Source organism: Triplophysa rosa, linkage group LG4, assembly GCF_024868665.1.
Source record: "Triplophysa rosa linkage group LG4, Trosa_1v2, whole genome shotgun sequence".
Taxonomy (NCBI): Eukaryota; Metazoa; Chordata; class Actinopteri; order Cypriniformes; family Nemacheilidae; genus Triplophysa; species Triplophysa rosa.
The window spans coordinates 4,869,284-4,882,606 of record NC_079893.1 but is presented as its reverse complement, the minus strand read 5'-3'; the positions used below and the strand labels follow the sequence as shown (position 1 = coordinate 4,882,606).

The following is a 13,323-nucleotide window of genomic DNA, read 5'->3' as shown; positions in this document are numbered from 1 at the left end:
ATATACTGTATATATATTGAACCCAATTTTGTACGTTTTTCAATTTTCTACTCATTAATGGAACGCACCCACATGTTTTACTTTTAAGCTTACTCGATGGATCTTATTAGATTCTAATTATAATACTATAAAAATGTTTTTTTTCCCCCGTATTACAGGGAAATAGTCCAAAAATACCACTAGGAAAAATACCACTGTGAGCTACAGTATCCCATCAGCCCCTGAAGGATTCATTCATCACACGCACATCGTAACTGTGATGCATATCATTAATTAGTAATAATCTAATCAAAATAACGAATAGCACATTTTAGGTTGATTATGTATCAATGTGTATGAAGTGCAAATGTGTTTGTTACCTTAAACATCCCGTCCTGATATCAATCCTGTAGGGGACAGTTTCCCAACCAGCATTTTTGTTTGACCCTCCGTATGATGTTGATGAAAATCGTTGCTTTCTCTGTGCAAAAACTGAAAGAATTCAGGCCAACCACCTTAAAACTTTTCTAAAGTTTTTTCTATGGCGTCAGATGTATTTCTGCAAGTAAACCTTCAGACTCACAATAGAAGCAACTGACCACTTGCAAGGTGCATTGTAAAAGAGTTTAAATGTTTTTTAAAAATTTTTTTAGGGACGTTTGGAGGAATTTATTTAACGATTATATGCTAAAAAGTCTTAAGAGAGTGTTGGGAAACACACAGACATCAAGAATCAGCATATTAAACTCAACAACAGTGACAATCAGCAGAATGAAAACGTCACGCTGCAATGCATGCTGGGTAACATCATAGTTATTATGACTCCCAGCATGCATTGCAGCATGAAGCTTCTCAGTTTATTCTTACCATTGTTGAGGTTCATACACTGAGTCTTGATGTATTTGTGTCTTAATTATAAATTGTTGCAATGTTTAAGTGCATAATGCATTTAGAAGACCTTTATAATATCTGATTGTCTCAAAACAGCTGAATCTCACTTTCTACTATCACACATTTGACAGCACAACACTGTTCTCATAAACATTTACCCATGATTATGTTATCATCAAATACTCCTTTGGCATTACTCAATATAAGAAATGGGCTCTATACAGTAAACACACAGTTACAGAAGTCAAACACTGTAGAGTCAAGAGCTCAACTAAAGCAAACTCTGATCAACATAATGGTGACTTCCAATGACAAACCAGCCACATCTAAACCTCTAAGCTCACAGTACACTAGTAAGATCACCGTTTGAGCATACCGTGAGTTTGCTGTGAGATTACATTTTGACCTCATCGTGAGTATTCTGAAAGCTGATGGTGACATCATTGTGACATCAACGTGTTGACTGGGTATTGTAGTCAAGAAGAAAGGTAAATTGTCCAGGAGAAAGGGCATTCAGTAGGTTAAAATAATGAATAATGGATGCCGCTCTGGTGCGTGGATCAAGGTAAAAACAAATGTTTTGTAGACATTTATTTGTGTTTGTACTGCTATTATGGCAACCTCTACCTGCACACATTAAGCTTGAACCTTTGGGTTCCGTAATAAATATTAACTAGCCCGTCAAAACATCACACATGTCTCACTCGCAATACGACTGCCATTAGCTATAGTGGCTCACAGGAAGTCTAAACACAAACAGCAGGCCCGACTTACAACAAACCAATCAAAAAGGGAAGGGCAAAATAAAGCCCGTCCTACATTTTTTCTCATTTCAGAAGCCGTTTCACTTGGATATATCTCACGATACGGAAAAGAAGTCAATCGCAACTTCTGTTTCATGGTGACTATAAAGAAAATCTACACTAGCAAGAAGATCAAAGAGAAGGTAATTATGTCAGACAATTCTGACATTAAACTTATATACATTTCTTACATTCCATAATTGAAAGCTCACACAGCATTGCGATTGGTCTGAAAGAAATCTAAATGTATTATGTGTGTTTGTTTATTTTAAAGATGGAGGAATGCAGTGTTGCACTGGGCTCTCACTAAATCCTTGGTGTTTTGAGTCAGATCCATGGGCGTGGCTTGTTGGTTTTGACTAAATCTTTGGTGTTTCAAGTCTTACGAAACCTTTACCCTAACCCACACCCTAACCCTAACCTTACTCTAACCATCTAAACTACCTATGATTGTTAAAATTGACGAAAAAACACATTTGGGTGATGACGTCAGACTCGAAACACCAAGGATTTAGTGAGAGCCGTTGCACTGGGCATCCCAATGAGCAACATCTTCCCTGTGAAGAATTACCATGAGGACATTGACACACAAAATGACATTGATGTACTGATTCTGATCTCGCTTACACAGATCGTACAAACAGCAAATCTTAAAGTGGTTAGAATAGGGTACAAAGAAAATTCAAAATATGACTAAAAATGTATTCCACTACCCTACCCAAAAACAATGTGATCAACAAGTGATGGCAACATTTTACATTTAAGGTACATTTTCACTTGTTTTCATAAGTTACAACTAATGACTAGATAAAGTTGTAAATAGTAATTTATGGTACAGACAATTCAATTCTACCTAAACACTGATGTAATTGTCATAGTCCTCATAAATTCTGTGCTTTTCTAACCCTACCCAGATAGCAACCAAACCAGCAAATCGTTGCGGCCCAAATCCGGCCCACACCTTACTCCCCATATCACCTCATCTGGCCCACATACCGCGTGGAATGACGGCCCTTGGGCGGCCCGCTCCTGTTTGCCAGATTTGGGCCGCAGGCATGCCAAAGCTATGCCACATGTCAAAAAACAAAACAAATCAAGCAGAGCTGACCCAAATATAAACAACAGTTGATTTCAATTCTGGCCCAGATTTATCCCAAAACCAACACCTTTCTGTGCTCCTGTTTGACAGAATTTGTATTGAGTTTCATTATTATTATAGTGATGATTGAGTCATTAGTGATGAACATCTGCTGTTAACAAACAGAATCACTGCAGAAAATATCAACAAAAACTACAGAAATGTAATTTACCCAAAGAAACACAACCCAGCTAACAAAAGTTTGTTATAAGAATGTTCCTTAGAGGTTTTTCATGTGTTTGAATACGTTTTAAAAACATCTTTTAATGTTTTAAGAATATTACCATCATGGTGATCAGTGTTTCCTTGAGTTGGGATCTTGACCCTTGACTATTGCTTTATTTGATCTGCTGAAACTGCGTGCTTTTAAAGTGCATTTGTTATGGCAGCGCAAACGAGAACCTAACCAAATGGTGTTGGTATGGAGCCATTGAAACCACTGTTATCTCTCAACTCAACTTTATTTATATAGTTATGTTGTAATTTGACTCAGTGCTCGCGTTTGGATTGAGTGATATGCTGTTGATCCTGAAAGAACATTATAAGATCAGGGAGTTTGATTGTATTTTGATGTCTAGAATGATTTGTGAAAAATGGATGTATGTTTATCAAAACACATTTTAGAATCACACAGACATCAAGAATAACTGTATGAATCTCAGCAATGGTGAGAATCAACCAACTAATTTAGATAAATGGATCAACTGCAATGCATGCTGGGAATTATGAATGAGTTTTGTGCTATGATGTTACCCAGCATGCATTGCAACATGAAGTTTTCGTTTGCTGATTGTCACCATCGTTGAGATTCATGATTCTTGATGTCTGTGTGTCTAAATTCGGATATTCGTTTAAATATTTTCAGTTTTCACAAATTTTCCAGACAGCAAAATGCTTCAAACTCCCAGATGTCATAATGTTTTTTCAGGATCAGCAGCACTGCAATTTATTCAAATTTAAACATGATAGTAATCTCAATGATCACCAACCAACAACATTTGATTAGATTATCATTTGCATTACCAAAACAAATGTACTTTAAAAGTACATAGCTACAACGAATCTGAAGAGTAAATGTCAAGGGTCAAGAGCCCAACTCAAGGAAACACTGATCACCATGATGGTGACTTTTGTCAGCTGGGAACGTTCTTAAAACATAAAAAACTGACATTTTGAATATTTTAAAACGTGAAAAACCTCCAAGGAACGTTCTTATAACAAACTTTTGTTAGCTGGGTTGTGTTTCAGATTGTAGTTGTTGTGTTTCTCTGAGTACATTTTTTTTGTAGTTTTTGTTGATCTTTTCTGCAGTGATTCTGTTTGTTAACAGCAGATGTTCATCACTAATGACTCAATCATCACTATAATAATAATGAAACTCAATACAAATTCTGTCAAACAGGAGCACAGAAAGGTGTTGGTTTTGGGATCAATCTGGGCCAGAATTGAAATGAACTGTTGTTTAAATTTGGGTCAGTTCTGCTTTATTTGTCATTGCTTTGGCTTGTTTGTGGCCCAAACCTGGCAAACAGCAGTGGACCACCCAAGTGCCATCATTCCATGCCATATGTGGGCCAGATGATTGCTATCTGGGTAATGAACCCTGACAATAGTGATAACCACTGACTGCATGTAAATCATTACACGGCTTCTATTCTAAAAGGCTCATTCATAATTTTTTATGAAAAGGATTTATTCTCTTATTTCCGTATATACAAAAGCATATATTTAGGTGGTTTCACAATGATTACATCTGTATAAGTCACCTGAGGCTGCGATGGGGAGGAGAGAGGGTAGCAGGATTGGGACAGGACCAAGAGCAGGATTTAAACACAGGTTGCCCGAAGCAAAGTCTGAAGCACTGTCTATATGGCCACAAGCTCCGACAATTTATTAATTAAAATAAATTACCTTATAGTGTTGCAAGTAACCATTTCAGGGAGCAGTAAAATAAACAGCTGCTGTTTTTGTCATGGCACATCTGCATCTAGAGCGAAACAGAGCATAAATCCAGAAATCAAATAATTAATACAGATAATTATTAATACATAATAATATAGATTGATAGATTTAAAATATAGATAGATGATTTACCTTTTCTTTGATCTTCTTGCTATAGTAGATCTTCTTTAGATCTTTGTTCACCAGGGGACATGCTTCATCCACTTTAGTCATGACAATCACTTGAGGAATCGCTACAATGAGTCACAGAGACAGTTTATAACACCATATAATATGCACATTTCTGGAATCTTAAGTAATAAAAACAATAAACAAAGACATTCAGCCCAGCTGGAACCAGTTAAATTGACAACCAGTGCCAGTTCAGTTGTACCCTTTTCACTGATTCTATGACGGATGATCTTCAACTTGTCAAAAAGTTTGTCATCTGTCATGCTAACTGTATTAGCAGGTAAGACGTAAACCAGACAGAAAGCCTGGTCAGAGAGACTGGGGTCACTGGTATATTGTTGATCCTTATGAGAGAGTGGCTTTGACTTATCAAACTAAATTTGGAAAATAAAGACAAAGCGTGTAAAACTTCAGCCGTATTGCATGAATACAAATCGGGTCATGATAAAATGTCTAATTCCTTTGGTTAATTACTTTATATCCGTCCTTCACGTGGCCATATACAGCCTTGATGATGTCCTCTGGTTGTGACCCGGCCAATGCTTCAGGTTCTAAACCCATTATATCAACAAAGACTAACGGGATTTTTCCACGACTGATGTAATGTCCTTTAAGCTATAAACCAAGAACAAAAGCACACGAATAAGCATTAAGAAACCGATAGAGCATTCAAACAATACATATTATCAGTACTGTATATGAATCCATAACATTGACATTGCTACCAGTTCAGTTCAGCTATACAGCAAATACATTAAAATAATTAGGAAAGGATTACATTTGTCTAAAAGTTTAGAGATTTTTACACAATAACCAAAATTCTCATAATAATCCAGTCTGGGTCAACTGCACATGTCTAGGTTGTTCAGAAAAGTTCACATGCATGATTGAACATACTAAGATTTTACATTACATTTGCTTAGTTTTAAAGTAGCTATATGCAATGCAACAAATAGATATTAGAGAAATACCTGTTGTTGTGAAACTTTCACCATGGCTAGAAGATGAACTAGCTGGTGCGTCAGAGGTGATCCGTCCTTGAAAGACGTTATTGACAGAGTTGATGAAGCTGGACTTTCCTGCTCCTATTGGTCCAGCAACCAGAATCTTGATGTGCTTCACATCTGGATTACTCAGACTGAATTCTTCTAGATGCTTTTTCAGTTCTGATTTCTGACTGTGTCAGGACAAGAGACACAATTATTGAGTCTTCTTTTGGGTTGCACGGAAGAAAGAGTCAGGTATACAGGTACATGCAGGTTTTGAATGACATGAGATTGAAAAAATAATTACAGATTTTTTTTTCTGCAGTACATTTCATAGTTTGTATGGGGTGGGGGGAACAGGAAAATGGCAATGTTTATTTAATGGTGATAATAAGAGGACAATCCAAAAGAAAGCACTTTAAATAAATAACATATTTGCTTGAAATATCTTTACATTAGTTCTTTAAATCTGCCAATATTTTAACCATTATGCATGGAAACAATGACCTAAGCATTTAAGTATATTACTTACTCCCATTTAAAGTCCCTCCATGGTTTGTCAAATTCTAGAAGAAGAACAATCATGTAAAACATAATTTAATCTGCTGTAAGCTCTTTAGACAGATTAATGGCGCTCATGTTATACTTATGGATCTTCTCACCTGGGTCACACGTTGGTGCCACAGGTTGTACAGGCTTGGACTCTGCTGCTCCCATTTCTTTTTTTCCTTCTAAATCATACAACAGCAGAAATAGCTTTTGAATTTATATTATTAAAAACGTATTTTTGCTTAATCAATTTACATGTACATTTATTCATTTGGCAGACGCTTTTATCCAAAGCGACTTACAAGTAGGAGAGCAAAAAAACACCAGAAAATTAAAGACAAACTTTTAAAGACAAAGTTTTGTGTCAAATTTCAAGCTGATATCACAAAAAATGTGGTTTCTGGGATAATTTGAATCGTAACACCAACAACTGCCACTAGGTGGCATATAGGCTCCAATGGTTTACTGCATACAAATTACAAATTAATAAATTTCATCATTATTTATAAGGACATTCTTGGAGCTTTCCAATGAAATAGAAGTTTTTTAGATTTATTTTTTAATTTACAATAAAATATGATTATGAATATGTAATTTTTATAATGGTACCCGTGCCCAGTGACATTTGAGAATTTTTTTACTCAAGCTTTTACTAAGTGATTTCTATTGCAAAACAATTCTGAAATATAAAATCTACATGCTTAGAGCTTTCCAATGATATATAGTTTGTCAGGATTAAAATGGAATTATATTGCATAACTTCAGTGTTCCACTGAAACGGTGACATTTAGCAGCATTTAATAGTGTTCATGCTCACTCTTGTTATAAATGAATAAATTACTACTCCTACATAATTTATTTTTGTAAAACACTGGTCAAATATGTATTCTAGAGTCTTAGACCTTTCCAATGATATATAGTTTGTCATGATTAGATAAGATTTAGTTGTGAAAATTGAAGTAAACCTAGGTGTTTCAATAGTGGAACAGTGACAGTTAACGGGTTAATTAAACAAACATAATTTTCAATAAAATATAAACCTCTGTTAAGTCTCATTAAGATCTCTCATGCACATATGCGATTAATTCAAAATGGTTTGGCGAAGATGGTATAGTAATGGTGTTTGTAGAATTGTTTAATGTTTGTGGGCTTGTTCTGTGCTGAACCAAGACCACTGTTTTAGACGGACAAGATCACACTAGTCAAACGAACTATACTTTAGGTGTCAACATGCTTCACATGGTTCATACAAAGCCATACAGATTATGAAGTAAAAATGCAGGGTGTTATTTTTTCCTTAAGCATCACCAGTCAACATCATTTAAAATAATCTTGAAATGCTATAAAATACATTTGGCTCACCTGGGTTTAGTCACAAGATTGTCCAAGCTGTTATTTGGGCGTCTGGTGTTTCTGATTTCTTTTGTGTAAGTGATGCAGATCTCAGTCTCCAGCACACTGAGGATGCTTAAGGGCTTACTGGACTGCAAACAATGACCTGTACTTTTATAGGGTACTCTCCTGTGATGCTTTCACTTTCTGTAGGCTGCACCAAACTGCACAAACTGCAGATTACTGCTGGAAAATCCTTCTCCATCCTATCCCTGATAGTAAGCAACCATTGAGTCAACACTAAAATTTGTTGATTTGTGAATGTTAATGGCATTGAATCTGTAAATAATGTTGAGAAAATATTGAAATTTCAACAAACCATTACTGTGGTGAATGTTTGCTTTAGTTGAGCTCTTGACTCTAGTGTTCTTAAAACAGATTTTTTTGGACGTTGTAAAATCTATATTTATTCTGTTAATAAAAACTGAGATCCACTGAGATCAGGTGATCATTGTTAATGACTTTACTTCAATAATTGTTCATGCTTGTGTTGTGGGAGATTGTAGCAATGTTATGCTTCTCATAGTCTTAGAGAATAAACAGGATAAACTTACATTTTGTTTTTGGTTGCTATCATTGTTGATGTCTAAGTTTGTCAACAAAATTTGCTCATTTTTTATCATATAGGCTAGTACTTTAACATTTATGAACCAGAACATTTACATCAGTCATGAAACGATTGACTCAGAACTATAGCTTTTACTGGTATGTTTTTAATTTGTTTAAAATGTCTTCCTAATGCTAAACATTACTGATACTACTAATATTTGTGTATGTATTTTTATGTTGTGTAAAACGTGCCCACATTTGAAGCACAGTCTTGTCAACTTTAAACAATGAAATTAAATGTCACTGTAAATTTGATCTGTTGAAATCTATATGCATTATTAATGTCATATTTACCTACTCCTATAACTATTTACTATTGCACTATTTATTTATTATTTTTTACTTTAGTAAAAAAAACTATCTGTAGTATTAAAAAAAAACTATGAAGACCTCCAAGAAGTATTTCCAAGATTGCCTGCATTTACAGGAATCAGAAACGGAAAGTGATTCGGTTGTCTTTGGTCTAATATAACTTAGTTGTTTTGCACAATCATGCACCCTGCAGGTCAGAACATACACTCACAATATAAAAAAATACAATATATATATGAAAATATAATGAAAATAAACAGTAAGTATATAGGAAAAGAGTCTTTTAACTGTGTGCAACAGCTATTGGCATGTTTACGTGACAGGAAACAATAAAAAAAACTGTTTGGTCTGTTAAAGTCCCCCTGTGGTGAAAATCAAGTTTGTAATTTTGTTCATATGTCTATGTGGTGTTTTAAATATGCTTTAAGATAAACTATGTCCAAGTTCATCATTTTAAACTATTGTGGAGTATTTTCTCTATAAAACTGCAGTTTACCAAAGACAGGTTTGGATGCAGCATAGCGTCGGCACTTAAATGGTTTCAGCAACATGAGCACATGCTCCTCACAAGTCGAATGAGGCATCTATGTAACTATAATCAATGATCTGAGGTCACGCGATTGAAAGTAGGCGGAGATTCATTTGCATATTCATTATTCCACTACTACATGTACTAGGGTGTAGAGTTACATTCAAGTAATTTTAAGGCATGAAGAAATTATCACAGGAAAAAAGTTTTAAAGATGAGTTTCAACTGCTAAAATTTTCGAATGCAGTGGGACTTAAAAACAAAATTACTGTTGGAAAACTGTCGCTTTACCATAATTATCATCAGTTGTTCCTGTAAATCAATCCATAATTTCATGCCATCTTTTACCACAAATCAATTGTTAGAATTCAGACAAACAGCTCTGAAACATAACAAATCTAATTATCTTATTGATGTAGAATAAAATCTGTCTGCAAAAGATTTTAAAATCCTTAAAATAGTGTCCGAAGTCGCCAACTTTCATACTATATAGTAGGCAAAAATGAGTATGAGTCATGAATAGTACAGTATGTCCAAAACCAGCATGCAATAAACACTATGCGAAAAACGAAAAAAGGTTATTGAAATCATCCTGAATCTTGATCTCATCTAGATTGAATGCTGTGCTGCTAATCCTGAAAGAACATTATAAGATCAGGGAGTTTGCTTGCATTTTCATGTCTAGAAAGACTTGTGAAAACAGGGTTCAAATAAAAACTGAACTCTGCAGTTTAAGTTTTTATTTGCTTCATGTTGTCACAAATCTTTCTGGACATCAAAATGCAATCAAACCAACCTGATCTCATGGGAAGTCTTAACTATTTTCCAAGGTGGCTAATTCGTATACTTTGTTGACCATGTTCTGAGGACGTCTTGGCTAGGGTTGGGAATCAAAAATCAATTCCAATTTGGAATCGGAATCGAAAGGCTAGGAATCGGATCGGAATCGAAAGGAATAGGAATCGGATACTTGAGATTAACATTTGAATTCCTCTTATCAATTCCTGTGTGCATATTTTCAGAAAAGTACATGCGTTGCATGATCTGCTGATATCTCAATAAAATCCCTTATGAAAATTCTCGATATTTTTTTACTATAGTAAGCAGTTTAGCTATAGAATTTGCATTAAAGCACAGGAATCACAAATTAACCATAGTTGCATTATAGTAACTGCAGTTTAACCATGATGTAGTTCAACTATGATAATACAAATTGTAATAAATCAGAAAAGGTGTGTTTCTATGTGTAAATATACACAAAACGCTGCTCATAAATATATATATATATATATTGCAAACAAGTCAATAAGCAGGCTAAATGACCATACAGGTTGATATCTAAATGTTTTACTTCAACTGTGGTATCGAAACTGGGAATCGATAAGAATCGAAATCGATAAGCAAAATCACAATTGGAATCGGAATCGATAAAATTGAAACGATTCCCAACCCTAGTCTTGGCAATCCTCCAATTTTTTGAATTTTTGCTTACGTTCCAGAAACATACTGGCCACGTCCTCAAATAACGTCGTGAATTAATCCCATGGAGAACGTTGTAGCGACGTGATGTACTGGTCTTCAGAGAACCTGGACACTGGTCATTTGATTAATGAATCTAGTCATTTTTGCTAACGTTCCAGAAACGTCCGAGCCAGTCTGTTCCTGACTGAACTAAATTTAAAAAAAAATTCTCACACTGTGCTACTTGAAGGACCGGAACAAATTACATTGAGGGCCGGCTTTGGCCCGTGGGCTGCCAATCGAATAGCCCGGCTCTACTGTAATACTTTCACTTTCTATATGATGTGCAAATAATGTGTAAACTGCAGGTTAAATCTGGTGCAGAAAGGACTGAAGAAATCTTTCTCCATTAAATCAATCTTAAAAATGGTTGATTGTCAATGCTAATGGCATTGAATCAATATCGCGTTTGCACCTGCAAATATAAAAAAAGATGAAATTTCAAACAAATCACTATTATTGTGATCAGTGTTTGTTTTAGTTCAGCAGTAACCTTCCTAAAAACATTGTGGTACTTGACATTCCAACTACACAAATCAGACACAAAAAGACACAAGCTATAATATAAAAGGTTTTATTTGAACACCAATGAAAGCAGTTTTTGAGATATAACTAGGGTTGGGAATCATTTCAATTTTATCGATTCCGATTCCAATTCTGATTCTGCTTATCGATATCGATTCTTATCGATTCCCAGTTTCTATTCCACAGTTGAAGTAAAACATTTAGATATCAACCTGTATGGTCATTTAGCCTGCTTATAGACTTGTTTGCTAAATATATATATATATATATTTATGAGCAGAGTTTTGTGCATATTTACACATAGAAACACACCTTTTCTGATTTATTACAATTTGTATAGTTGAACTACATCATGGTTAAACTGCAGTTACTATAATGCAACTATGGTTAGTTTGTGATTCCTGTGCTTTAATACAAATTCTATAGCTAAACTACGCTTACTATAGTAAAAAATATCGATAATTTTCATAAGGGCTTTTATTGAGATATAAGCAGATCATGCAACGCATGTACTTTTCTGAAAATATGCACACAGGAATTGATAAGAGGAATTCAAATTTTAATTTCAAGTATCCGATTCCCATTCCTTTCGATTCCGATCCGATTCCTAGCCTTTCGATTCCGATTCCAAATTGGAATTGATTTTCGATTCCCAACCCTATAGATATGACACAAAATGGGGCCGGACAAAACAATAAACACCCATTCTTAGGGCTCAATATTAATTGTGCGGACTTTTTGTTATTTTTATAGTTTTATAGTTTATTTTTATTTTTAAGTCGAATCTTCATCCCTCTTACCCTTGTTTATTCTGAATCTACTGAAGCTTAACCTGAAACTAAAAATGCTAGCAGACACATCATTAAACATCACCTGCAGAATCACATGCTTCTCTTTTTAGTTTAACATATAAGTTGATTTAGTGGATTTAACTCATTCACTAAATCAACATTAAAACATGTCTGGCATTGATCCGAGCCCTCCATCAGCCTCAGCTAGACTTCGGGTTAACTGGTTTATTCAGTCTATTGTATTCTGTTCTGTTGAGAGCCCACATGATGAACTGTAGGGGGCGGTAATGTGCAAAAGGTAAGCGCAGCCCAAAGACACAAATTACGTTATAATGGCAACTTACTGTATATAATAGTGAATAGCTAGCGTGTGTTTGTGAGTCCCACATCTTGCATGTGCACAGACAAAAAAAGGTCTCATGTTTGCTGGATATATTATTGTGTGTTATGCATTCTGATTTTCTCTCATTACACTGACATACATGGTAAAGTGTTTTGATTCAATATTTTGTAGTAAATTAATGTGATGTTTGTGATTTGCTCAAACAATTGAAAATGAATTAAATAAAATGTAAATGTCTAATACTTTCTCATTCCTTGCTCCAAAGAGAAGGCTGTTTTTTGTAAGGCAATAAAATATCTGTAAAAACATTTTTAATCTTTATTTCACTTTTGTTTGATCAAGGACGTTTTACTGAGTGCACTGCTATTTACTATAACTGATATAGATTATCAGTTACTGATTACTAGAACCTTCTGATTACAACACGAGCTTTGATGTAACATTTGATTTAACAGCAAAAGATGCATTGAAATACAAAAGATCACATAACTAGTAGGACTAAACATTAGGTCAGCATGACCATATAAGATCTTAGAATATTGTTCAAAAAGTGTATTATTAAAAGTGTGTACTTGTTATAATTGTACACTTTGGAGGAAGTATGATTTGTCATTATTGTACCACATGTTTGTCATGGTTTTTATACAGTATATTTAAACGTATCAAGAGGGCCGTTGACTGCCAACATATTTATTTATCTTCAAGATATAATGTATTGTTAATGAATAAACTCTTAAGTTGTTTTCTCCTTTTATTATTTAATGTTAATGTTATGTTAAATGTTCATGTTAAAGTTATCTAGTTTAAGATAACTTATGTTAT

The 13,323-nt window shown here is 34.6% G+C and overlaps 1 protein-coding gene across 1 annotated transcript; it reads right to left on the bottom strand.

The window, feature by feature from the left end:
- Positions 1 to 4,723: 4,723 nt before the first annotated feature.
- On the bottom strand, positions 4,724 to 6,647 carry LOC130552513 (interferon-induced protein 44-like). The gene is made up of 7 exons (XM_057330847.1): positions 6,593 to 6,647; positions 6,463 to 6,496; positions 5,919 to 6,121; positions 5,419 to 5,561; positions 5,147 to 5,318; positions 4,906 to 5,006; positions 4,724 to 4,798 (listed from the first exon to the last, which is right to left on the bottom strand). The coding sequence occupies exons 1-7, from the start codon at positions 6,645 to 6,647 to the stop codon at positions 4,724 to 4,726; spliced, it is 783 nt and encodes a 260-aa protein (XP_057186830.1).
- Between the last annotated feature and the right edge of the window lie 6,676 nt (positions 6,648 to 13,323).